General features: G+C 34.7%; 1 protein-coding gene across 2 annotated transcripts in view; it reads left to right on the forward strand.

Moving 5' to 3' along the window:
- FMN2 (formin 2) overlaps positions 1-26,598 on the forward strand; it is a 360,055-nt gene that overhangs the window by 230,451 nt on the left and 103,006 nt on the right. For both annotated transcript variants that reach the window (XM_019647547.1, XM_019647548.1), the window contains exons 9-13: positions 3,747-3,838; positions 4,011-4,140; positions 5,172-5,318; positions 7,977-8,036; positions 8,191-8,311. In XM_019647547.1, the coding sequence (XP_019503092.1) occupies positions 3,747-3,838; positions 4,011-4,140; positions 5,172-5,318; positions 7,977-8,036; positions 8,191-8,311 (550 nt within the window). The remainder of the gene's footprint in view (positions 1-3,746; positions 3,839-4,010; positions 4,141-5,171; positions 5,319-7,976; positions 8,037-8,190; positions 8,312-26,598) is intronic.

Here is a 26,598-nt window from a genome sequence, read left to right on the forward strand (position 1 = left end):
ATATGTGGGATCCGAACCGGGGCCCTCTGGCATCCCAAGCGAGTTCTTAACCATCGCGCCACTCGGCCGGCCCTAGAGCCACATATTCTTGAAAACATAGGCCTTATCTTCTCTTTTTTATGATTCTCACGCTAACATAGCCCAAAGTATTTTTTGCCCCATAGCATGACAAAATTATGATCTCAAGCTATGGAAATCTTAGAATACTTGATTGACTATAGAAAAAAGTGTACATAAATAAATATGTTACTGTGTTTGAGTCCAATATAATTAATTTCATAAATACAGAATAGAAGAAATAGAATAGAGCCTGTGCATACAAAAGTAATTCAGAGATCTCGTAGACTGATAACCTAAAGGTTGTAGCTTACCCCCTCCAAGAATGCCCCTTAATTCTTGTACTAACAGGAGCAGTCTTTCTGCAACAAAAGAGTTGATAATCAGACTCTACCATGGGAGTTTCAGTCCACACTTGGGAGGATGGCACTCTATTGCATGTGCCTCATTTGTAAGTAATCAGAAACATAATCAGAGTGAATATGATTGTGATGAAACTCACATTCATGCCATAAATTGTAAAGAACCCGAGTATAAAGCAGAGCACAGAAAACAGGGGGGAAATTTTAGTTTTCTCAAATATTTGAAAGAAATTTGGAATTGACCCCAGAGAGTAGACCTAGGACCAATGTCTGAAAGTAGAGGGAACATTTTTGTTTAATATAAATAATATTTGGGGCTTTTTTTTTTTAAAAAAGACAATCTTCTCTAAAGATGTAATAACAGTTTAAGGAGACAATGAATTTTTGTCGCTTGAGGTATCTTAGTGAATATTGAAGAGAATTCAGTCATCAGCTGGATAGGAAGGTTTTACCAAACATCATAGTAATGGGGTCCCTGCAATTTTTTCCATAGGGTTCTGTAAGGTAAAATCTATTTTCATAATTCTAAGATGTTATTTGCCTTTTTGACAGTGTAAACATTTGTACTGATGGTTGGTTCATAAGCAGTGGTAGGTAAAAATGCTGCTGGCTCCTCATGAATTAGGTCAGTGGCACCACACTGGTTCGCCATGTTAGTTCTTCACTGACATGCGCTTGCAGGGGGGAAAAAAAAAAAAAGCCAGCTTCATTTAAGACTGTCCTTGAAGTAGTGAAAATTACTAATTTTATTAAAATTCAACTCCTGAGTGTATGTCTTTTTAATACTCAGTGCGACAAACTGGAAAGTACACATAAAGCATTTCTGGTACATAACCAACTACAACAGTTTGAATAAAAGCACTTGTGTGATTAAGTTATGAATTAAACTAGCCTTTCTTTCATTGAACAACATTGTTTGAAAATCTGACTGGCAAACTATGGTTATTAACACCTTGGTATTTGATAGACATTTTCTTGAAAATGAACAAAACAAGCCAGTTACTTCAAGGAAGACAACTGACAGTATTTGTTGCCAATGATAAAATTCAAGTTCTAAAGTAAAAAATTAGAATTTTGGATATTTTGTGGCTGCCACTATGAGCTTGACAACTTCCATATACGTAAAGACTTTTCTGATAGGATGGGTGATGTCTTTTAAAACTTGATTTTATTTTTAATATCATCAAAGGACACATGCCAGTATTAGGAAGTTCTGTGTAACTCGGTGTGAAGAAGAAGGAAGAGGTGTGGGGGACATAGATAGAGTAGCAGTTAGCTCCCTCTTTTAGCCGTAAAGCAGCACTGTCAAACCAAGGCACTTCTAAAGTGAGCAGAAATAGTCTGATAGAGCGTAAGTATAAAGGACTATGCAATTAGTAAGTCATGCATAATGAATATTTGGGGAATTAACTTTATAGTGCATCCAGAGAGTCGCTTTGTTCTTGGGTCATTGAGGAATTTGTCCTCTTGTATCTTTAGTTATGACTGTGATTTACTTTGGCTATCTTTTTTCTTTTGTATATATCCCTCTGGCGATTTTCTTTGTTTATTTGTTCAAGACCCAGGGGATTTACTGGGTCCCTGGAGTGGGCTTCTATTCATTCAACCACTGGCACCAGTACTCAACTAGGTTGAGTCCATGTCAAGGTACCTAGGTTTCAAAAGATAAACAATAAACCAATAAACAAGCTTAATTACTTCATTAGATTGTAGCAAGCAGGATTTATTTTTTTCCTGGTGAGGTTTTGGGTATAGAATGTGGTTGGGCTTAAAGATAGCTGACTAATTGCTCCGGTAGAAGCTCTCATTAAAAAAAAATAATAATAGAGGGATTATAAGGATTGGATACCTTTATATGGTGTACTTTGGTGTGGACCTATGTGTCTTAAAACAACCCTTGCCTTATCAGTGTTCATAGCATTAACATTATTTTATAATATTACTCCTATCAATCATTTACCAGAAAAATGGATTTGGTCATTCTGAAGGGCCATCTTGCTACTTGGCTTTATGTGGTATTATGATAGCATTTGTGGGGCCCATTCTTATATGTGCTAACTATAGATAAATGAGGTGGTGTTTACGCCCTTAAAATTTATGGACAAGGCCACAATAGCCTGGAGGAAAAAAGTAAGATTACTATGCAATTGAAATTTTAGAAGTTTCTAAATTTTTGGAGTAGCTTGGGATATTTGCATGAAATGCACCTCCTTTACTTCTTTGGATCCTTTTGTTGTATTACATTCCAAAAGCAAAATTTATCAAACCCTCAGAAGATCCACTGATTTGTCATCAAATTCTCTTCCACTGCTAAGAAGACGTGTCCTTTGAAGAACTAGTCTTTGTTAGCTAATCCCATCAACCCAAAACCTGCATTTCAAAACAATCAGTGAATACAAAACAGAACATAGCTTTGTTTAGGTGAAATATAGAGTCCCTAAAATAATGTTGAAGAGATTTTTACTTCTGAGGACTTGACTGAAACTCAAGGTATGGCAGTTTATTCACACTTGTTAATGCATTTAGAAAATGTAGTATTTGACTTCTTTGAAACATCTTGTGAATTATTAAAAAAAAAAAAGACTACAAATAAAAATCATCCCAATTCTCCATAAAGAATAGACTTGTACTTCTCCAAGTTTGTAAAATCTTCTACCTTATGTTAAAATGCAGCAAATCCTCTCCTATAAAGAAACAGATTTAGTGCAACATGTTTTGAGCTTGATATAAACGGTTGAAAGAAGACACTTAGGAAGAAAAGAAGCCTGGAGCCTTTTTTGTGTCAAAAATAAAATTCAGCAGAAAAATCAAAACCTTTTATTTTGTTCCATGACTTAATAATTCAATTGCATTTTTCTTTCCCCTAAGAAAACATAGCCATAAACAATGATTGCAATAGTTAAATAAGTACTTTTTTTCCCTTTAAAAATCTTATAACAAACCTTAGGATTAAATTACTTCCAATTTTAATTGATTGACTCCTCAATAAGAAATACCACTTTAAAATGAAATTCTTGCATTTTAGAGAGTATTATAAACAGCCAAAGAGCAAGAGAGAAAGACTGTATTGTTTTAAAGTATGCTTGAATAAATAAATGTTTTGCAGATCACTAATAGTCAATAACATTATTTGGGAGGTTTAGAGATGATCTGGTTTGCATTAAACAGATTTACACTTTCAAATGCCTCGCAAATTAAGTCAAGCTTCACTACAAAGAGATGCTAAGAAATATGACAATATAGAGAGTTTTGCTATATTAAGATCATCATTATCTAAGGGATTCAATTAACCAGACTTTGAAAAACAGCTTGTCTTTGGATTTCCAGAGAGCACAGTCAGATGAACTGGAAAAAATTGAAAAGCACGGCCGATCCTCCAAAGACAAGGAGAACGCCAAGTCCCTGGACAAACCTGAGCAGTAAGCATACCTCCGGGCCCTGCAGTGGGCATCTGGGCGTCGGGGGGCGCTCTTTCCATTTGGAAAATGCAATGTCTTCCGTGCATAATTGTTATGAATGATACGATGATAAACATAAACACCTGTTTATATGAGTTATATGATTCCTTTTAACTTGGCTTTATTTCCTTAGGTTCCTCTATGAGCTGTCACTAATCCCCAACTTTTCAGAGCGAGTCTTTTGCATCCTGTTCCAGTCTACATTTTCAGAAAGCATTTGCTCAATTCGTCGCAAACTGGAATTGCTACAGAAATTGTGTGAGGTGGGTTCCGGTACATAGAAGGTTGAAGCTTGGATTCTGATATTTAATTGTGTTCAGTTTTGTTCACATTTCAAAAAACGTTTTATTTATTCTAAGTCCTCATAAAATTTGAAGGATAGCAGGCCCATGGCAGAGAACATATTATGACTGAGCTTCAAGAACAAAGTAATATTGGGGTAGGCACCGTGGCCCCCTGGGACCACTTTGTGAGAATGTGGTTATCGTGCATCGACCTCCAGAGATTTTTTGTACCTTCTGCTTTTGCCAAAGCAAAATTTTCACTTTCCGTGGACCTCTTACACATCAAACTGCCAATTGAATGTGATTTGAAGGCATTTTATTTACTTTTCTTCATATTTGGAAAGGCCCCTTGACAAATTGTTAATGATGCCAACCAAATGATTTAGGAACAGCTGTATGATCTTCTGAAAACAAAGGATAAATACTTGGCAGTGATTACCAATAATGACATTTAAAACAATTTGTCACAAATCAATAGCACCATTTGTTCTGGTTGTGGTAAATTATTTTGAAAAGAAGTAAGAAGTTATTAAAGGCACATTTTCAGAGAATGTAACATGCAAATTCAGGTTAAACTTTGTGATTTGGAAGAAAGCAAGTATGAATTTTTCAGGGATAAATCTACATTTGGAAATTAATCTTTGTAACGATGTCTCGGTTTCCCACAACTTATGCCAAAAATTTGTATTGCTCCAGAGGTAGGTACAATTAGGCTGATAGCAATTACATCATTTTGTAGTAGTTGTCATATTATTTTCCTTACAATCACATCATAGAAATGGCCTAGATTGGTATCTCTCAGCTTGCAAAAGCATCCCTGAATGCTTGTTAGTACCGCAACTTTTGAAGTCCATTTTGGAGACACTCCTCTTCAAATATAATATTGAGCAACGCTAAAGTTTGGATATGACCCCAAATTATTAACATAATACGAATATCTGCCACTGACTTAAGATAATTCCAGTAAAACTTTGTATAAGAGAGAAACTGTTCTTTATCCTGTTTTACAGACATTAAAAAATGGCCCAGGGGTTATGCAGGTTTTGGGTTTGGTTCTTGCCTTCGGTAACTACATGAATGGTGGAAACAAGACTCGAGGCCAGGCCGATGGTTTTGGATTAGACATTCTTCCGAAGCTGAAAGATGTCAAAAGCAGTGTAAGTATCGTGTATGAATGAATGCAGGCAAATTGAGGATTGGATGTTTTGTTTAGTAATAAGCTTAACTACACACCAGGTGTAATAAATGTTTCTTTATGCTCCATGGTGGAGCATTTCTTTATGTTTTGAATTGGGTGAAAGTAATGGCCATCATATATTTGTGATTCAGTGAATAATAATGTTTCCTAAAGTGAGTAGTTTTGAGTTCTATGTCTAATGAATAGTTGCATAGACAATATTTTAAAATAAAAATAATTATTTTTTTTCATTTTGTCTGTACCTTGTCTGCTCATATTTATCCTTGTGGACCCTGAGGACTAATTAATTTCCATAAATTAGACTGTATATACATTACGTTGTTCTTTACCTCCATGTTAAGCAAAACAAAGACAAGTGAAAGTAGTTTGTAAATAAAATTTGAAAGACGATTCTTTTTCTTCCTTGGTAGTGGTATGTATGGGAATGTCTAAGCCCTTTTGCAGACCTGATTATATTTTTATCCTACTTCTAAAGTTATGTTTGTTTAAAATTTGCATCTAAGAGATTATGAGACTGTCAGTAGAATTTAATATTAGGGAAAGACCATAATGGACAGTGTTAAAGTCTGAGGTTATAAACTTAGAAAATAAAACAATTCTTTTTTCTGATAAAAATATCTCCCCATAGAACTTTATGATGAAGGAAATTATGGATATGTTTTCATAATATTGAGCTTAATTAAACAGGTGTATTCTACAAATGAAAATATATAAAATTATCCTTCCTAGATAATGAAATAATCTCCCTCATAAGAAAGAGATACGATTTTATTTTGTTTCCTGTTGGTCAACAAATTATTGGCTTATTCATACATCTATTCGCACATCCATTTAACATGCTTTCATTGGGCTTGTATGAAATGCCAGACATTGTGCTTTTCCAAAATTGAGTAAAACATAGTCCCTTCTTGGAACTCCAACAACATGTCATTTTTATTTTGTATTTTTATGTTATATTTACTGAAATTTTATTATATTTGTATGAAATACACTTTTTATAGGAACTTCTATTTGTCAACCTTATAAGTCACATTTGCTCAAAAACAACAGCTCTCTAAACACGTGGTAGTTCTTGAATAGTTCTTAACAACAGCTTGTTGTGTTGAAGCAGTATCTTTGGCAAAGAACATTGGAATAGAAATAGCATCAACATAATGTTTAACTTACAAAAATGGATCTGAAGTAGATTCTGATAATCATTACATATGAATAAGGTGTTATTTGTTTTTTGTTGTTTTTTTTTAATTTGGTTGATATATATTATTTAATCCCCCAATCAGTTAAATTTCCTTTCATTTAAATAAGTAAGGAGTAATCGAGATAAAGATTAATGAATCAAGAAGGAGGACTTAAAAAAAAATTGCATTCTCGTAAGAACCATGCAAGGTCTTCCTGATTTGGTTCTGTTTCTATAAAACAAATATAACTGTATCCCTTAGTACTATTTGTTGACATGCATAGACAGTGCTCTTACTCAGATAACTCAGAATTTTAACATAGCATGCCTATCAGCATGCATTTAATAAATGTTTTGTTAACTAATTCAAATATTGCTAATTTCATTGATTTACAAGCTAGGAAAGAGAACGGAAATCAAGTTGATTAAATCATTTTGCAGGCAAACCCTTTTTCTAATAAATATGTTTTATTATCGTTATTGCTATCTACTACTGTGTAATAGATATTGTGTTAGTATTATTATTACTATGACTAGCACTACTAGTACTACTATTACATATTGCTATGACGGAAGTCTCTGATAGTTATGTTACCATATCGTGTCAAACTCGATTGTCGAGATATTATTCTTTTTATAAATAGGGGGGAACTTATGGTTAAACTAAACATTCCAAGGAATGTAGTTAGTATCATAGGGTTTGTTTTTAAAACGTATATTTGGTCTCACACATTCAGATTACCTACTACTAAACTTGAACAATGCAATAAATAAATAAATACATAATGCCTCCAAATGTTCCAGAAATCAAATGAAAGCTGTTTTTTTAAATACCTTTAGATATGAAACAAATTTTACATTTTTTTTTACTATAGAACCACGTACATTGTGTTCTTTATAGATGCGTTGATATGAATTCCGCAATCTCAGTTTCTGTTGTAACAATTTATAATATGTATTTGTATTCTTAAAGCTCCTGATTACTTAACATACTTAACTTTTTTATTTCCCTAATCCGTATATTAACAAGACAGTCAAACTTAACTGTTGGAGTGATACCTGCTGGTCCAGTGTATAGAAATACTGGAACATTTAATCATTTTAGTTAAAATAGTAGTTATACCTCTTAATAATAAAGCATAAAAGTTAACAAACCAATTTTCTGACAAGGAGGGTAAAAATGGGAAGGTATTTATAGAGACCCTACCCTTAAATACTTGCAATTGGACCTTAGCTGGGAGCCCTGGGGGGAAAATAAGGTGGTTTCTGCCGTTAAACTCCTTAGAATAGTCACTAAAGTGATTTAAAATATCAAATTTCACATTTTGTTATTACTGTTTTCATCTATATATACTGATTTACTGGAATTTATTTTATTTGACACTATATATTTAGCATTTAAAAAAACACATTTTTACTTACTTTGGTCTTTCTGCCTAGGACAATAGCAGAAGCCTCTTGTCATATATCGTTTCCTATTATCTTCGGAATTTTGATGAGGTAAGACAATTTTTACATATAGTCACAATTTGTTATTTATTGTTAAGTGATTTGGAATTGTTTGTTATTGATGTTTTGCCATTGCTACTGTTGTACTATTCTTATTTATATTAATGCTGATTTGTTTCAAAATTCTGTGTTTCTTGCTAATTAGGATGCTGGAAAAGAACAGTGTGTCTTTCCGTTACCAGAACCCCAGGACCTCTTTCAGGCCTCACAGATGAAGTTTGAAGATTTTCAAAAAGATCTCAGAAAACTAAAGAAAGACTTGAAAGGTAACTTATAATCTTAAAGAAACTCATGTTTGTTATTTATGCTTTTTTCGTGACTGAAGACAGACCTTTCAATGTTTTTGAAGAAAAAGTCTTCTGCAGCCTTGTAGAAATAAAAATGGTTTGGTGTGGCAAAAGAAAATATGTACCAACCGTCTTATTCTTTTGTCATTTAAGAAGTTGTGTGTATTAGAAATTTAGTTATTGAATAGTATCTTGGTGACTTGAGTAGTAATCTCTTTCATCAGGAGCAAATTTGACTGTTTTGTGTTCACTTTGTAGCCAAGAACATTTGTACATTTATCATGTCATTGTTAGAAGATGAATAGTGCCTCCCCACCCTCCCTCGATGTACTTGCTCAAGATTTTGTAGCTTGTGAACTTTCCTGGGTACAGAATATCTCCTTTCACATATTTGGTCAAAAAAACCCCACATGTCTATATGTTTTATTGTTCACTGAGAAGCCTTATATCAAATCATTTTGAAGGGAGTCTCAAATTCTTCAATATTCTAAATTAAAAGCAACATTTACACAAAAGCAGATAGTTTACAATTTTTAAATTTATTTTTATAAATAAAATTCCTTTTATCCTCTTTTTATGAAGTTTCTTATTGTTATGAAGTTGAGAACACCTCAGCTATCTATTTAAGCCAACTCCATTAAGCACAGACCGGGAGTGAATAAATTTGCATGAAACTTTCATTGGATGTTGTATTACTAGATGAAAAGGAAAGGCTTCATTGCCCCTGTGCAGAGACCAAAAACATGATATAACTTTTTAAAAGATTCTACCCTAATTTTGAAATGTTTATCCATATTGATCTGTAATCAAATTTATGGAGTTGTTGTATATTCTGGTCATGGATGCTTTCATATGGATTGAAGTCATCATAGTAACATTATATATTAATAGTTTGCTTGTAGTTCCTAAACAGCCAGCAACATTTATTATGAGCCTGATGCATATCAGGCATTTGTAGGTGCTATGCATACCCAAAGATACGATCATCCTTGAGATCCTGTTGCTTAGATGTCCCCCGCTTAAAACCTTAATATGGGTGCTCATTGATTAAGCCCAAGAATGAGCGTCTTATTTTAAAAAAATAATACATAAAACAATGCTATGTTTGTATAATACTATGTTGCTATGAATTTAAGTATGGTATTTTAAAACAATAAAAAAACCAAATTATTCATGTATAGTATTTATCATACTTCAAAATTATACAAGGTATCTCAGTTTGCTTATTAAATTCTTCTCTCTCTCTCTCTCTCTCTCTCTCTCTCTCTCTCTCTCTCTCTTTCTCTCTCAGTGTTAGGGGCATTTCTGGGATATCAGAAAAATATTTCACACTTTGATCAATAATTAAGCATTGTAAAGTAGAATTTCATAGTTTACAGGTGATTCGATAAAGGAGAGGAATGGGAGTCTTACTACCTGGGGATTTATGTGTGCTTTGATTGGTGTGTTACTTTGGAATGTTACCTCATTTATTTTTCATATCTACATGTTTTCTTACTATAGTTATTAACTGTACATGTAGCCATGAAAATGGGAAAGTTCTCACAAGACTTAGGGCTAAACAGAGAGAATTAGCACCAGATGGTGGGGTTGAAAAGGATGAGGAAACATTGCCATTGTGCCATTTCCTCTTGTGTATCTGTCTTCTTGAGCAATGTGGTAACTACAGAATATTAAATATTGAAGGAGTATCTTAGGAATTTGTGAATGGCTCAGAGGGTTCATAAGGTAATAATTTTAACCTGAAGGGTTTACTCCTTATATAAGGATAAGACAAACTTCTCTTAAAGGCCACAAACTTTTCTGAAAAGCCTGTTCCCTCATCTGGCACCTATGGCATTTCCTTACCATGGTATTTTCTCGAGTTTGTCCATTACTTCTTACAGTTTGGTGCCTTAGAAATGCAGTGTTTTCATGACCAAATGAATATAAGGAATTCACAGTGTTCTCTGAAAGAAGGCTTAGCAGTAGTTCCCTGATTTATTTGACCACAGAACACTTTTTTCACAGACTATCTGGTAGGTTCCTCAGTGGAACACATTTTAAGAAATGCAAGCCAGGTACCATGTTAGTAACAGAAACATGACATTTGCCTCTGAGGAGCTTACAATGATGGTGGACAAATGAAACTGTCATTCATGAAATAATGTAATTATGTATTATTGCTCTTGTGAAATGAAAACGGCTCGAAGAGCTATTTACAAGGCTGTCAAACTCTGAGGTATCCTTTAAAAGCTGACAAAAATAAAGCATTAATCATACCTCTTATTTTCTGCTCTTCCAGAGTTTTGGTTCTTGTATAGAAAGCAAGATGTTTTGTGACACAAGGAAGGAAACCCTGTGAGCTAAAATTTGGTGAAATTCAATTTCTGGGAAGGATTTAGCATGAATGTAGCATTTCATATCAACAAGGCATAAAATAAAACCGCCTCATGTCCCATTTTGGAAGGAGATGGGTATAAATAGATCTGTACATTTATCTCACTAAATGAGAGTCAAATGGGAAATTATTGGATTATGTTATTTTGAAAATGATTAGTTTAAAATAATGTCTACTTTGATAAATGTAGCCTACTAAAAACGATTCCTTCTAATCCATCTAAGAAGATTTAAATAGCTTGTCCCCTTTTTGTCTGAAGCAAGTTGTTTTAAGAAATTTTAAAAAAATGCGATGATGTATGTAAAGAATTTATCCCAATACCTTCGATCTAATACATAGCCAATACATACTGGCTATTCATAAGAAGGAAAAATAGTATAAATCGTGTGATTAGTTTGTCAAGACAGAGAAGAAAAGCTTCTAAGTCACTCATCTTCAGGCTGTACACTTCTGTTTTCTGCTTAGAGACCTGATTTTTTTTTCCCCCTAAGGAAAGACTGAGAAAAAATGTCATGGCTCAGACATTTAATAGGACAACTGCATTTCATGTTAACATTTTATGAGAGTATCCACTGTGCTTGATTTCTATACTTGCTCCCAAGGTTTCCGCAGCTCCTCAGGGTACTCCTGGCTTTCTGAGCTCAGTGACATGTAGTTTGTTCAGCAACCTGATCTGCTTTTGATCTCTTCTGGCTGTCAGCAGCTTTTCTATATGCAGTCATGCCAAATGATGATGATTTCTGTTCCAGTGCCTTTCTTGGATAGAAATTATAGCACTTGCCACATGACCTAAATCAACTCAACACGTGCAGAGCACTGAGTAATTAAGTTCCTGGAATCGGGCATGAATGTTTCCATGCAAATTCTTCCCCGTGTCCTCTACTCCTTTCCTACCTATAATACCTGACTTGAAAATGTTTAAAATTCATTAACTTTATCTTCAAGTTGAAGTAATGACTGTGTCCAGATATTTGTAAAAACCTGTCTTTAAAGTTTTTTGCATTGATTTATATTTGTTTATACCAATTATATTTACAACTGTAAATTTCTGACATTTTTTGTTTGAGGAAAGAAAAATGATGTTATAAACTCAATTCAAATGCAACCAATAGTTCCTTTTAAAATAACTTTTTATTATGATTTCAAAATAAATATCACTGCAGCATAGGAACATCAGACAACACAGAAAACTATAGAGTAGAATACATATTACCTGTAATGCTATAGTCCAATGATAAATAATATTTTGATATATTTTTATCTGGCGTATGTGTGTTGCACATCGATGAATTAGACCATTGGAACCATGATGCATACAATTTTTGTAATTTTTGTTTATCCCTATATTCTCTGCTTTACAGTTGGATAATTTAATTTATTTTACATTTGCATTTTGTCTTCTTTCTGGTTTTATAATATCTTGACAAATTGTTCAATATTCTCTCCCTGACTCCTCCAATACATTTTGGAAACTACAGATTAATGTTCTTATTAATGCGTTGGCCAATCGTATATGTTAACATATTTTCTTTACATTACTTTATAACATGCTATAAATTTATTTAGTGTATTTATCTTCCTAAATATGAGCATTTTAGAGCATTCTAACTAATAATTAAACTATTTTTCATCTTCCTTCTAGTTTTTATCCCAGACTTATAGTCCTATCATTTTTCTTTTAAAAATGACTAATGTTTTTATAATCATTAGGTAATAGCATTTGGCAATATATTTAATCAGTCACTATGCTAACATTGTTACATCCTGTTTTTCCCCTTCTTATTCGGTTGCTCTCTCAATAAGGATTGGTGGGTGTTAAATTCTTAGTCTGAAAATGGCTGAAAAAAAAATTTCTGTTCATTTTTGAATGATTATTTTGTTGGATACAGAATTCTAGATCAACTTATTTTTCATCAGTATTTTGAAGGTAACTTTTTTTTGCCATTTCTTATCACTGATAAGTCTGTTTTCAATCTAAGTGTTATTCTTTTATAGATAATCTGCCTTTTTGGTGACTTTCATAATTTTCTCAGTATTCTTATTCATCTTTGGCTTTGCTTTAATATGTGTAGTATGAATTTGATTGTTTATTTAGTTAGTTAGTTTATTATCTCGCTATACGTAGTGAGAACTTTCAACTTGAAGACTAATGTCTTCCTTAATGTCTTAAGAATTCTCAGAAATTATCTGTTCACGTATTCATCACTTTTCTCCCCTTTGCCTGGAACTCATTTTAAATGTATATTGGAGCTGCTTGGCCTAACCCTTCATGTTTCCTAACTTCTCTCTCTTGTTTAAAAAACCTACCACCATCCCGTTTTGCTATAATTTTTCTGCATTCCTCAACATTGTCTTCCAGTTCATTAATTCTCTCTTTGACTCTTTCCAATATGGTATTTATATTATCAATACAACTATTTTTAAATCATGATAATTTGTTTCCCAGAATTCCAGTATTTTTTTGCTGTATCTATTTTTACCTTTAATTTCTTGTTTTACATATTATTTTTTCTTATCTCTTTGATGTTTATAAAAATACATTAAAGTCATTGTTTGATTTTTTTATATTTATGTTTCACCTGAAATGAATCCTTGTTTTATTTGTTAGTCATTATAAGCTGTCTCTGTACTCATTAGTTAGTTTTCTTTGTGGTACTGGAATGTTGATTAAAAACAAGTGTAAGAAAATGACAGCCAATGGGCTCAATAAGGCCTCTCTTTGTAAATAAAGCTCAGTTGGAACATAGCCATACACACCCAATCATTTATGTATTGTCTGTGATTGTTTTTGTGCTGCAACTGAAGTGTTGAGGAATTGTGACAGAAACTATCTATCCATCTGCCTGTCCTTTGTTTTCTCCCTTCCCATGACCCCTCAAATACTGCACTTTCTTGATTTTTCAGTTGCTTTGAGTTTGCCTGCCTTTGGCCAGAACCAAACCTCCTATCAGCAGCCTGGGGCTCCTGCCCCGTGGGCATACTGAGTTTATTGCAGACTTAGTCATCAAGTTAGTGAATGACTTAGCTCAGATCTTGCCTGGAAAGCTGTGTCTGCCCTCCCTTGCTGCCCCAGGCACATGGCTGCATTTGTGTTGTAACCGTATTTATCCTCCTTTCATGGGTTGGAGAACCCAGTCATAGCTCTGGATTTCTAGTAGTAAGACTGGTTCCATTCTCTGCTCCATGAACTCGTCCTTTATTAGTCTCTACAGAAGCCAAGATCTTTACCTTCTCTTCCACACACATGCTCCAGTTACCCCTCACTTCGGCACTGTTTATTTACTTGGACTTCTCTACTATTTCTGGTTCAAGGAGATATTCACTTTTTGAAAGCATACTGTGTCTGTTTGTTTTCTCTTTATGTTCTCATCCATTGCTATGTGTTTTCAACAGAAGGGAGGCTTAGTCTGTTAATTAATTCATCATTCCATTGACTGGACATCTGTAGTCACTTTTTATATCTTACATATTATTTCTCACTGGAAATTGTAATGAGCATTTCCCATGTTGTTTAATATAATTAAAAACCCATCTAAGATAGTTTCAGAATAATCCATCTAATGATTGTGCCATAATTTAGTGAGGAATTTGATTCTTATAAGAAATTAGACCCTGCCCAATTTTCCTTACTATTAAGAAATATTGTGTTGAACATCTTTATTCATAACCTTTTTTCTATATTCCTGGTTATTTCCTTAATATAGATTCTTATAATTACTGGATTGAGGCAATGAATTTTTTTCTCCCCAGATTCTTAATATTTATCACCAAAATGCTTTCTAGAAAGGCAACTTAAAATTTTAATGAGTGGGTTATGTCATAAAATAGAACATAATAATAAAATGTATGAGATTTACATCAGTAAGGAATCAGAGCTATTATAGTCTAATACCTTAATTATCATTCAACAAATGTTTTTTTAAATCAATAGAAAAAAAAACACAAACCATAGACCCTTCCCTCATAGCTCATAGATTAATAATAGTACCAATGGTTATGTACAAGTATAAATAACCACTATATGATATAAGCAAGTATTTTTTATTTATATAAATAAAATACTATAGAAACACAGAAGAGGTAATGATTAAATATACTTGGAAAATTATATTTAAATTGGGCTTTGAAAGATCAGTGAAGTTTTGTCCAGGGTAAAGAAAAATAGAATTTCGAGCATGGCAGAGCATGAGCAAAGTCACCAGTCTTGCTACTATTTGGACTTTGATTGTTTCTTGACCTACGAGGCCACGGGTTTCTCAGGTTTACATCTGAGGAATACAAAATATCCATATGTGAGATTTGGTTCATTGCAGGAGAATTCGTAACTAGGGTCAGGATTGTGTATACATATGGTTTGAAAAAGCCTCCATGCCAGCCATTTTGATATGCCTTTTGATCTACCTCACCCACTCCCAGTGACTTTCCATAGTCTATTTTCTAATTGAAAATTCCTATTCCCTACTAAAAAATCATTTTCAAAGGGCGTAAAATAGGATTTTACGCCCTTTGAAAATAGGTAAGAACCAGAATCTTTTAAAGCTTTTTCTTTTTTTTTTTTAAACTGAACCATCCTGCCACCTGTTGGCAGTTCAGCAGCTGCTTAGCTCGGGCCAAGAATCGAACCACTGTTGCTCAGAGCTCAAACTCTTGAGCAAGCTCTTAACCAATTGAGCCATTTGGCTGGCCCCAGAATCTTTTAAATTACAGTTCGCTTTAGCATGGCATGTGAAAGAGAGGAAGAAGTGCTAATAGAGTCACACAGTAATTGTTGAGCTCTATTGTTTCTTTTACGTGGCATTTTTATATGACCCTGTCTTATGTTGCATTATGTATATCAGTCTCATGTAACATACACTTTTATAAGTAATCGATCAAATTTTCATTATCCTTATCTTCTCATCTAAAACAGTGGAGCTGTATTTTCAATGCATATAATTTTTCTTATTGAAATTTAATATGTGTCAAGCATATCTATAAAGTACTGAGTCTGGTGTAAGTCAGCAAAATTTATACAAATATGTGTTGTCATGAAAGACAGTTGAACTCAGAATTGTCATTTATTGAGCACCTTTTATTGTTAAGATATTTTGCTTGATGCTTGGAGAGAAAAGATAAACGATACATGGGTCCTTGTACTTAAGAAATGTGTTGTATTATGTAGTTGAGAAGCCAAACATACAGATAATTACACTATAATGTAGTAAGCCAGATGCTACCTAATTGATTAGGGAGAGATTGAGCTAGGGATTGCTACTAGAGTGGAGTCATGACTTACGAATACTATACAGGTGAAAAAAAATATGGAAGGAAATTTCAGCAGGTGAATCATCATGTACCATGGCATGAAATGAGTGCATTCTTAGAATTGTGAGCAGTCCTACATGATTCAAGTACAGACTGAGTCCAGAGAAGTAGAAAGTGATAAAACCATAGAGATATGTACCAACCAGATCCCCAAAGCCAACGTAGACATGCTGGGAGAAAAGACTCTAAATGGGTGAGAAGTGTGTGTGTGTGTATTTGGAATAGGTGGGAAAGAGAGTGAAGGGAGGCAGAGCAACATTTTGGGCAGAGGAATACTCTGAATGCCCCTGTATTCTTGGGACACAGTGAGCATGCGATGAGAGAGGTCACATAGACTGCACAAGTTTGTACACTTTATAGGGAGTTTACATTTTATTCCAAATGCAATATCCAGCCCTGAAGTATTGTATTTAGGGAACTGGAGTGATAGCAATTACATCTTGAAAATATGGCTCTGGCAAGCATAGAATTTTGGAGACTTAGGAAGGAAGTCAACTAAAAGATAATAGTGATTTTGACAACCGAGGAAGGGGGAGAAAGGCAGATGGAAAGCACAAATCATTCTAATGTTTAGGGACGGTGACCATGGTATAAAGTAATTATTTAAAAATTTTAGGTAATATATAAGTGCTTCCTAAAAAGATTATATCACTTCATAATTTCCTTCCCGTGGACACTATGTAAGTCACTATAATGTTTTGTTGTTTGAGATGTTTACATTTCTCTACATAAGCTTTGAAAGAAATGTCATTTGTGATATTTTTCCAAAGTTAAGAAGCTTCCAGTATCTTTCTCTCTTCGCATCTCGTCCCCTCCCCCATACCAAAAAGCATATATACTCAATTCAAATACATTTCTCAGGATTCTTAGACTTTGCGTGCTGTAAACCTCTTGAATCTTCATTACTTTCGGTGATATTTTTGCCTAGTGGGAGAGTTAATAAGAAGCAAGTCAAGTCGTTAGTCATTGAATTCTAAGATTTGCTGCCATTCATTCATTTTAGGAAAAAAAAAATAGTCAAGTTGTACTCCCTCATTTTCACTAATCACTTACTTTTCTGACCTGACTGCCTTAAGGAAACCACAGCTAATGAAAGGTGATTAGTCCTCTGACATTTTGAGTTCAGGTTTATTTTAGAAATTATCCATGATTGTGTTACAAGGTACACTTTGCAAAAATGTTTTTCTTTTAGTGCAATCGCCAGTTTAGATTAATTCAGTCACAAAATGCTATTTCCCACAGAGACTGAGTATAAGCAAATTATCACATGAAAGCAGAGTCTGCATATGCATAGTAATACAGGGTCTCCATGGGATTAAAGTTACTTACACTAATCTCCATGCGAATGTTTCATTCTTTGTGACTGAGGTCCTGGTTATTCCTTTTTCCATTTGCAATTGGCAAACTCCTACTCATCCTTCTATACGCAGCTCAAATGTTTTCTCTTCAGTGAAGCTGCCTGGATGAACTTGCCCTGTAGAACGTTGATCAAGGTACACTGAGGGCTACATAAATAGATTTGCAGAGGTGCATACAACATGTTAAAAATGAGAGCGTAAATGTCAATAACTTTTCAAATTATGCCTAGGATTTCATCTTGGTAAATAATACTGATTAGTATCCTTTCCAAAACTTTAAAAAGTCAAAGAATGGATGGGCCGGCCGAGTGGCATGTTGGTTAAGATCTGGCTTAGGATGCCAGAGGGCCCCGGTTCGGATCCCACATATGAGGGCCAGTGACACTGCCCTCTACAGCTAAGATGCTGAACAACAGCTCGACCTGGAGCTGGGCTGCCATGAATCCCCCAGGACTGCGTAGGCTGCAGCCCCTGCTGCAGTGGGTTGCCATGGGCTACCGTGTGTAGCCAGCAGCCAGCGTGAGCGGCCAGCAGCCACAGTGAGCCGCCGTCCAGAAGCCGGCGACTGATCTGCCTCGCCGGGGAAGAGTACAATGATGGTGCCAACTTGGGCCAGTGAAGCGACACAACTATACTAAAGAACAAAAGGACAGCAACTTGTCTGTTCCCGTTCCTCCAATTCCCCAGCGCTGTTCTCATCCCCCAATTCCCTAATTTAAAAAAAAAAAAAGTCAGAGAATGGAAAATATTCATAAAGATGTGGATTAGGGAAACTTTTTTTCACTGATAATATAACATATAAATCAATGCGCTTTCTTGGGAAAGTCTGGCAATATCAAATTAAGTCAAAAAAGTCCATAACACTCTGACTCAGAATTTGGTCTCTAGCCTACTATATACAGAGGGTGCCAAAAAAATGTATATACATTTTAAGAATGGAAAAAGCTGTGTTAAAATTATGCTGATAGTAATCATTAGGAGCATCTCTTGTAATTGCAGAAGTCACAGGTGACTTGTATTCATTTTTTGTTATTGGTATATATTATTACAATTTTAATAGTTTTTTTTTCCTTTCTTAAATTGTGGATACCTGTTTTTGGTACCCTCTTTCTATATTTACAATATATCCCAGTGCACAGGTGATCAGGTGGCATACATAACTGCATTCATATTCACAGCAGCAGCCCCAACATGCTTCAGATGTTTTCCAAAGCAATAATTGCTGTAAGTTATGTTATCTTCTTTCAAAGAACATCTATTGAATAGTAAAACTGATTACACTACATTTACCTGTATTAAAAATGAATACATCTTGTAATGCAATCTTGAGGGGGAAAAAAAAAGGCATAAGAAGAATACAAACTGCATGAGTTCAATTTTTATACATATCTATCTATCTATCTATCTATATTAAACAATTACTTCTTTAGCAAGGATATGAAAAACACAAACTTAAAGGCAGTGGTTATATTTGGGCCTGAGGGTATGACATAGGGAGCACATGGGACTATTCCAAAATATTAGCTATATTCTGTTTCTTAAGTTCAAAGTTGGGCATATATCATGTATGTGTATTTTTATGGGCCTCTATAAGTATGACATCTTTAATAATTTTTATTTAAGAGGGAATAAAAATAAGCAACCACCCTGGAAGATGTTTAAATTAGAATTGAAATTTAATCATCTGAGGCCCCACTAAATTAAAATGTGTGATTACTCAGCCTTTTTTATTCTTTATGAAGAAATTATATAGTTTGGCAAATTCAAGGGTAAACACAATTAAAGAACATGTGAAATTTAGTTAAAATAACAAGCGATGTTTAAGAAAACTATGTTTGCATATGAATGGTACTAACATAAAACCTTTTTGTGGGGAAATAATAATGTGAAAAACTGGCATATTTTCAGGTGAACAACTCAAACAAATTTTATGTATAAGTAATTAATAAAAATAAAATTAAGTACAAGTGCCAGAATACTGTTGCGTACTTAGAAAACTATAATCCATTAATTTTGGTTACTGCTGCCACTAGTTCTTATTGATGTCAGGAAAACAGAACCTACACTTATTGTTTTAGTAGAAATAATTTACCGTATAGAATAGCATTAACCTGTTGGAAGACTGAAAAAACAAAAAGAATGCTCAGGTCAACATTCAAAGCAGCTATCTTCCCTAGGGCTAGGGGAAGGAAGTGAAGAGGTTGGAGTTATCAAAGAACCTAGAACTTCAGAAAGAGACTGTGGGGCTTGCACCTAGACCCCTGTGGAGAGGATACTTCCTGTGCATAGAGCCTGAGGGGCTTGGATGGGGCGACCCTGCCAAACTGGGACTGAGGACTCAGAGGAGGACCTCAGAGCTGGAATCGAGAGTGTTTTTATAAATTACTGATTCGATTTCGTTAGTACTTATCAGCCTGTTCAAATTTTCTGTTTCTTCCTGATTCAGTCTTCGAAGATTGTTTCCAGGGATTTATCCATTTATTCCAGATTGTCCAATTTCTTGGCACACAATTGTTTGTAGTGGTCCTTATAATCCCTTGTATCTCTGTGGCGTGGGTTGTCACTTCTCCTTCATTTCTGATTTTATTAATTTGTGCCTTCTTTCTTGATGAGTCTAGCTAAAGGTTTATCAATTTTATTTTTTCAAAGAACCATCTCTTGGTTTCATTGATCTTCTGTATCAATGTTTGTTTGTTTGTTTGTTTGTTTGTTTGTTTTAGACATTCGATATTATTTTATGTTCATTTCAGGTGTACAGCAAATTGGTTAGACATTTATAGGAGTATAATATAAGCAGTGATCCCCCTGACTAGTCTAGTTAGTACCCACCTGGCCCTATACATAGTTATTACCATATTATTGACTATATTCTCTATGCTGTACTTTACATCCCTATGACTGTTTCATAACTATCAGTTTATACTTCTTAACCCCTTCACCTTTTTCACCCTGCCCCTAACCAGCCTCCCATCTGGCAGCTCTCAGCTTGTTCCATGCATCTATGCGTTTCTTTTTGTTTTGTTTGTTTTTATTTTGTTCTTTAGATTCCACATATAAGTGACATCATATGGTATTTGTCTTCCTCTGTCTGACTTAGCATAATATTGTATATTCCATGTTGTCACAAATGGTAAGATTTTATTCTTTTTTTAAGACCGAGTAATATTCCATTGTGGCTATGAATCAAAATTTTTTAATCTAATCGTCTATTGATGTGCACTTAGGTTGCTTCCATATGTTGGCTATTGTAAATCTTACTGCAATGCACATAAGGGTGCATATATCTTTTTGAATTAGTGTTTTGGACTTCTTTGGATAAATACCCAGGAATGAAAAGCTGGGTCATCCGATAGTTCTGTTTTTAATTTTTGAGGAACCTCCATACTGTTTTCCACAGTAGCTGCACTGATTTGCAATCCCACCAACAGTGCACGAGTGTTCCCATTCTCTACGTCCTCACCAACACTTGTTTGTAGATTTATTGATGATGGCTATTCTGACATGTACCAGGGGATATCTTATTGTGGTTTTTACTTGCATTTCTGTGATGATGAGTGACCTTGAGCATCTTTTCACATTCCTATTGGCCATCTGTATGTCCTCTCTGAAGAAATGTCTATTCACATCCTCTGCCCATTTCTTAACTGGATTGTTTGGGTGGTTTTTTTGTTTGTTTGTTTTTGGTGTGTGTGTGTGTGTGTGTGTGTGTTGAGTTGTATGAGTTCTTTATAAATTTTGGATATTAACCCTTTATCAGATGTTTCATTAGTGAATATCTTCTCCCATGCATTAGGATGTCTTTTTGTTTTGTTGATGGTTTCCTTTGCTGTGCAACACTTTTTATTTTGATGTACTCCCATTTGTATATTTTGTTTGTTTGTTTCCCTTGCCTGAGGTGACATACCAGAAAAATACTACTAAGAATAATGTGAAAGAGTTTACTGCCTACTTTTTCTTCGAGGAGCTTTATGGATTCGGATCTTATATTTAAGTCTTTAATCCATTTTCAGTTAATTCTTTTATATGGTATAGAAGGTGGCCTAGTTTCATTTGGTTTGTTTTTTGGTTCTCTGTTCTGTTCCACTGATTTGTGTGTCTGTTTTCATGCCAGTACCATGCTGTTTCGACTACTGTATACTTGTAGTTGAATACCTATCACAATACCTGATACTGTGATACCTCCAACTTTGCTATTGTTTCTCAAGATTGCTATGGCTATTTTGGCTCTTTGATGGTTCCATATAAATTTTAGCATTATTTGTTCTAGTTCTGTGGAAAATGCCATTGGTATGTTGATAGATATTGCATTAAATCTATAGATTGCTTTGGGTAGTATGAGCATCATAACAATGTTAATTCTTCCTATTCATGTGTATATGCTTCCATTTATTTGTATCTTCTTCAATTTCCTTCTCTAATGTCTTGTAATTCCTGAGTACATGTCTTTTACCTCTTGTTAAATTTACTCCAAGGTATTTTATTCTTTTTGATGCATAAGTTTAGAGACTTTAAAACTTCCCCAAACTTAAAAACCTATAAATTCCCTAATAAGTTCTTTATAACACTTACAGTATGAGAAAAAAAATGAAAGAAGGTATCTAAATAATAAAAAAAATTTTGTTTATTCTCAAAAATCAAAAATTATCTCTGAAATACAATACGATTTGGAAAAGGAGAATGGCTACAAATAGTCAGTAGAAAGTAGTCTTCACTAAGTGACATATTATGTCATCTTTTATCACATGAATGTATTCAAAAGAAGTTTAATCATAACAGAGTATTTGAATTCTACATGGATTTATGTGTGGAGATTTATTGTTGAGTATCAAAATTCCACAAGACATTTCCTTTGGCTAGTTTGCTGATAGTTGCAATTCAGATGAGGTACAGTGATCTGGAAATATACACAAATCATTTTTGATTATTTACATACCTTCTTTCATTTTTTTTCTCATACTATAAGTGATGCATGATCCATTTTCATGGTAGAAGTATGTGAATATCTTCTATATTTAATCTCTAAAGGAAAAATGTGGCAAAATATATTCTTAAATGAAAGCATGTAGCCCTCTGAAGTTAAATGAAAGCAAATCTCTAATGCCAAGAAGCATTGTGATTTGTAATGTTGTTACCTTTTCCTGTTTGCATTGTTGACCTTGTTAAAAAAGATAAATATTTAGAAAATAGAATATATTCTGATCTTAGGGTTGACTTCAAAAGTCGTGAGTCCCTCCCTGGTCATTAGAAAGATATATTAAAATATCAGACCTCACCCAAATAAAATCTCTCTAATCATTTTGGAAAAGTCATAACAGAAATATCATTTGTATTAGTAGTAAGAGACTTAAGTGGTTCTGTGTTTTATTTGGGATGTTATGGAATCCTCTTTTAAACTCTGTGTCCACATGTATGAATTAGAGTTGGGAAGACAGGTGACTGCTAAAAGATAATATTGTAGACCATCACCCATTCCATAGTCTTTAGAGTTGTTTACCAGTCTTTGTAAGACTGCATATATTTATTCTTGTTCCTCACCAAACAGACTCTCTGAATGTATGAGTGAAGACCAGTTGTTTTGGAATTCTGGATCAATTCATTTTTTTCAGCCCATGGGGAATAAAGTAGAGGGAGTTGAAATTTTCAAGCTCAAATGAAGGTAGACAGAATCACTTTCAAGTATATGAACAGCTATCTTAACTGCCTTCTTTAAGCCTTTGGCAAACATCAATTTAAAGACAATTTTCTTGGGCCGGCCGAGTGGCGCGTTGGTTAAAAGCTGGCTTGGGACGCCAGATCTGAGCAGCAGGGCCCCGGTTCAGATCCCACATGGGGCCAGTGACATGCCCTTTACAGCTAAGATGTTGAACAACAGCTCGACCTGGAGCTGGGATGCCGTGAGTCGCCGGCGATGGCATAGGCTGCAGCCCCTGCTGCAATGGGCTGCCATAAGCTACCGTGTGTAGCCAGCAGCCAGCGTGAGCAGCCAGCAGCCGGTGTGAGCTGCCAAGAGCCACCGTGAGTGGCCGTCCAGAAGCCGGCGACTGATCTGCCTCACCCGGGAAGAGCACAATGATAATACCAACGTGGGCCAGTGAAGCAATGTCCTCCACAACTAGACTGAAGAACAAAAGGACAGCAACTTGTCTGTTCCCCTTCCCCTGTTTCCCCAGCACTGTTCCCCTCCCCCATTCCCCAGTAAAATCTTAAAAAAAAAAAAAAAGATAATCTTCTCTGCTGAGTTAGATATTGACTCTTCAAAATCCTCGTGTAGAGCGTATTTCCAGTACCCATTAATATATCATCAGAATTGATACTTAAGATGAAACTTGCTACCCTAAGATTAGACCCCTTCTATGTTGTACCAGAGCAGAAGAATAAGGTCAGTATGTGAAGTGAGTGGTAGGCATAATTCAGTTCTCCATGAATGACTGTCTGAAGATGAGAGCTGAAATAATAAAAGGTCTGACCTCAAAAACAATGAGCCCCTGGTCACTAGAAATGTTCGTGAATCGGCCTGAAAACTCAGAATTATAAAATAAATGCATGATATTTAATTTTCATGACATCATCTCTTATAAATAGCATGACACTTTGGTGTCATTGAGTATGTTCAAGGTTGAAGTTAAATGAATCAACACCAGTGTCTCTTTCTAAAGCTTTCAGAGTACAAACTTGTGGAGTTTTGTTATATAAAAATACACTGTTTAAATAAGTACTATAATACATGTGTTAAATAAGCAATTTAGAATTATTTTATTCATTTTGGACCACACATACTAATAGAGTGAATTAAGAGACAAAGATGGACATCTCATAATGATAAAGGGGACACAATACAACAAAAAGACATAACACATCAATATATATGCTCCCAGCCACGGAATACCAAAATGTATAAAGCAGCTATTAACAGAAGTAAAGGAAGAAACTGACAAAAGCACAATTATAGTAGGGTACCTAAATATGCCATTGACAGCTATGGATAGATCATCCAAACAGAAAATCAGTAAGGAATTATCATCCTTAAATGCACATTAAGCCAAATGGACGTGTTTGATATTTATAGAGTCTTTCATCCCAGAACACCAGACTATACATACTTTCCTAGTACACATGGAACAGTCTCAAAGATAGACCATATGTTGGGACACAAAACTAGCCTCAACAAATGTAAGAAGATTGAAATCATACCAAGCATGTTCTCTGATCACGATGCTTTGAAATTGGAGATCAACTGCAAAAAGAAAGTAGAAAAACCCACAAACATGTGGAGATGAAACAACATGCTGCCTGCTAAAGAATGACTGGGTCAAAGAAGAGATAAAAAGAGAGCTCAAAAGATACATAAAAACAAATAAGAATGAAAATACATCATATCAAAATTACTGGGATGCCTGTGAAAGCAGTAATAAGAGCGAAATTTATATCGTTACAGGACTATCTCGAAAAACAAGAAAAATCCCAAATAAACAATCTAACATCTTGAAGAACTAGAAAAAGAAGAACAAATGATACCCCAAGTCAGCAGAAGGAAGGAAATAATAAAAATTAGAGCAGAATTAAATGAAACAGAGAACAAAAAGACAATTAAAAAATTCATGCAACAAAGAGCTACTTCTTTGAAAATATTAATAAAATTAACAAACCCCTGACTAGACTCTCTAAGGTAAAAAGCAAAAAGACACAAACAAGATCAGAAATGAAAGAGCAAAAGTTACGACAGATACCACAGAAGTAGAAAGGATCATACAAGAATACCATGAAGGACTAGATACCTCCATTAAATGATCTAAATGACTGCTCTGGTATTGTTTATGATAAATAAACATTCACTTTTCGTGTTTCCTAAGGCCCAATGTAAAAATAAGTTTATTCCCAACAATATACACTCACTATTTATCAGGTGTCTGTGCTTAGACCCACTTGAAGAATGTGTTCACGTCATATGGAGAATTACACCTTAACTGACTCTGAAGTTGTAGCCCTCTCCTCTTTATGAACACAGATTCATTGAAGAGCATAACAAAGTGAGGTGTCAGAGGGACCTGGAGGGGTTATCTAGTCCAGCCAGTGTCATCCACAGAATCAACACATGGTGTGTCACCATTGATTATTAGGTGTGTCATAATCTAGTGTGAAATAGGTCAGAAGTGATTAGACACTATCAGTAAAGAGTATGTTTGAATGACAATTATAACCCATTCTAGGTTGTCCCTATAGAACTGTCATTCTCACTCATAACCTGAAGCATTGCCTTAGCGCCTCTTGAGATTTACAGGAAAGCATTCCGTTTCTTTGTTGTATATTAGTAGTTGTACTTCTGGTATTATAGAGTGGTGGTAATTGTGTAGTAGCAGTAATTGTAGCAAACACTTATGTTCTTCTTACTATATGTCAGGCACTGTTCTGTGTATTTCACCTGCATAATAACATTTGATCATCACAACCCTATGAAGGGGACATTATTATTATCCCCATATTACTGATGAAGTGAGGCTCAGAGAAGATACGCACCTACCTGGCCAGAGACACACACCTTACTGCTAAGTGGAGGAGCCAGTATGCAAATCCAGCCTCCAGGATGCATGCTCTTGCCTCCTAGGTTACACTGCCTTTCTGTTTGCTACTGCAGCTGACAATAATAATGATAACTACAACAATAATGGTTAAAACTTACATAGCTTTTAGTATGCACCAGGCATAGATCTGAATGGTTTACATACAGAGTAACTGATTTGTTCCTTGTTCCATTGCTAGGAGGCTGGTTCTGTGGTTGTATATTACAGAGGAAGAACTGAGTCACAGAGGCTTACTGCTTTCCTGAAAGTCACATCTTTCTGTAGCCCATAGACTCTATTTGTCCGTGGAAGTACATCATGTTTGGGATGTATGCAACTTGTCTGGAGGGTGACAAAAAAGTTGAGCATTCCTCTTACAGAAATGATTATTCAAACAGCAAAACCATATGGTAATACATCGCTCTTTCATTAATTTCCATTTAAAACAGTGTTCACTTTCAAAATCCCTTCCGTTGAAGAGTACAGCTGTGAAACACCTGTTGAAGAGTATACTTAAAAAACCATTCACTTCTTTCTAGCTTTGTTTTGAGGTAAAACTGGTGACCTCACAGCAAACATAATGTATTCCAAATATTGCTAAGTCTGCCATATCTAAATGAAGATATTGTGAGATTTGTATGTTTGTGGTATATCTTTCCTCTCATT

The sequence above is a fragment of the Hipposideros armiger genome, unplaced genomic scaffold, assembly GCF_001890085.2.
Source record: "Hipposideros armiger isolate ML-2016 unplaced genomic scaffold, ASM189008v1 scaffold_113, whole genome shotgun sequence".
Classification (NCBI taxonomy): domain Eukaryota; kingdom Metazoa; phylum Chordata; class Mammalia; order Chiroptera; family Hipposideridae; genus Hipposideros; species Hipposideros armiger.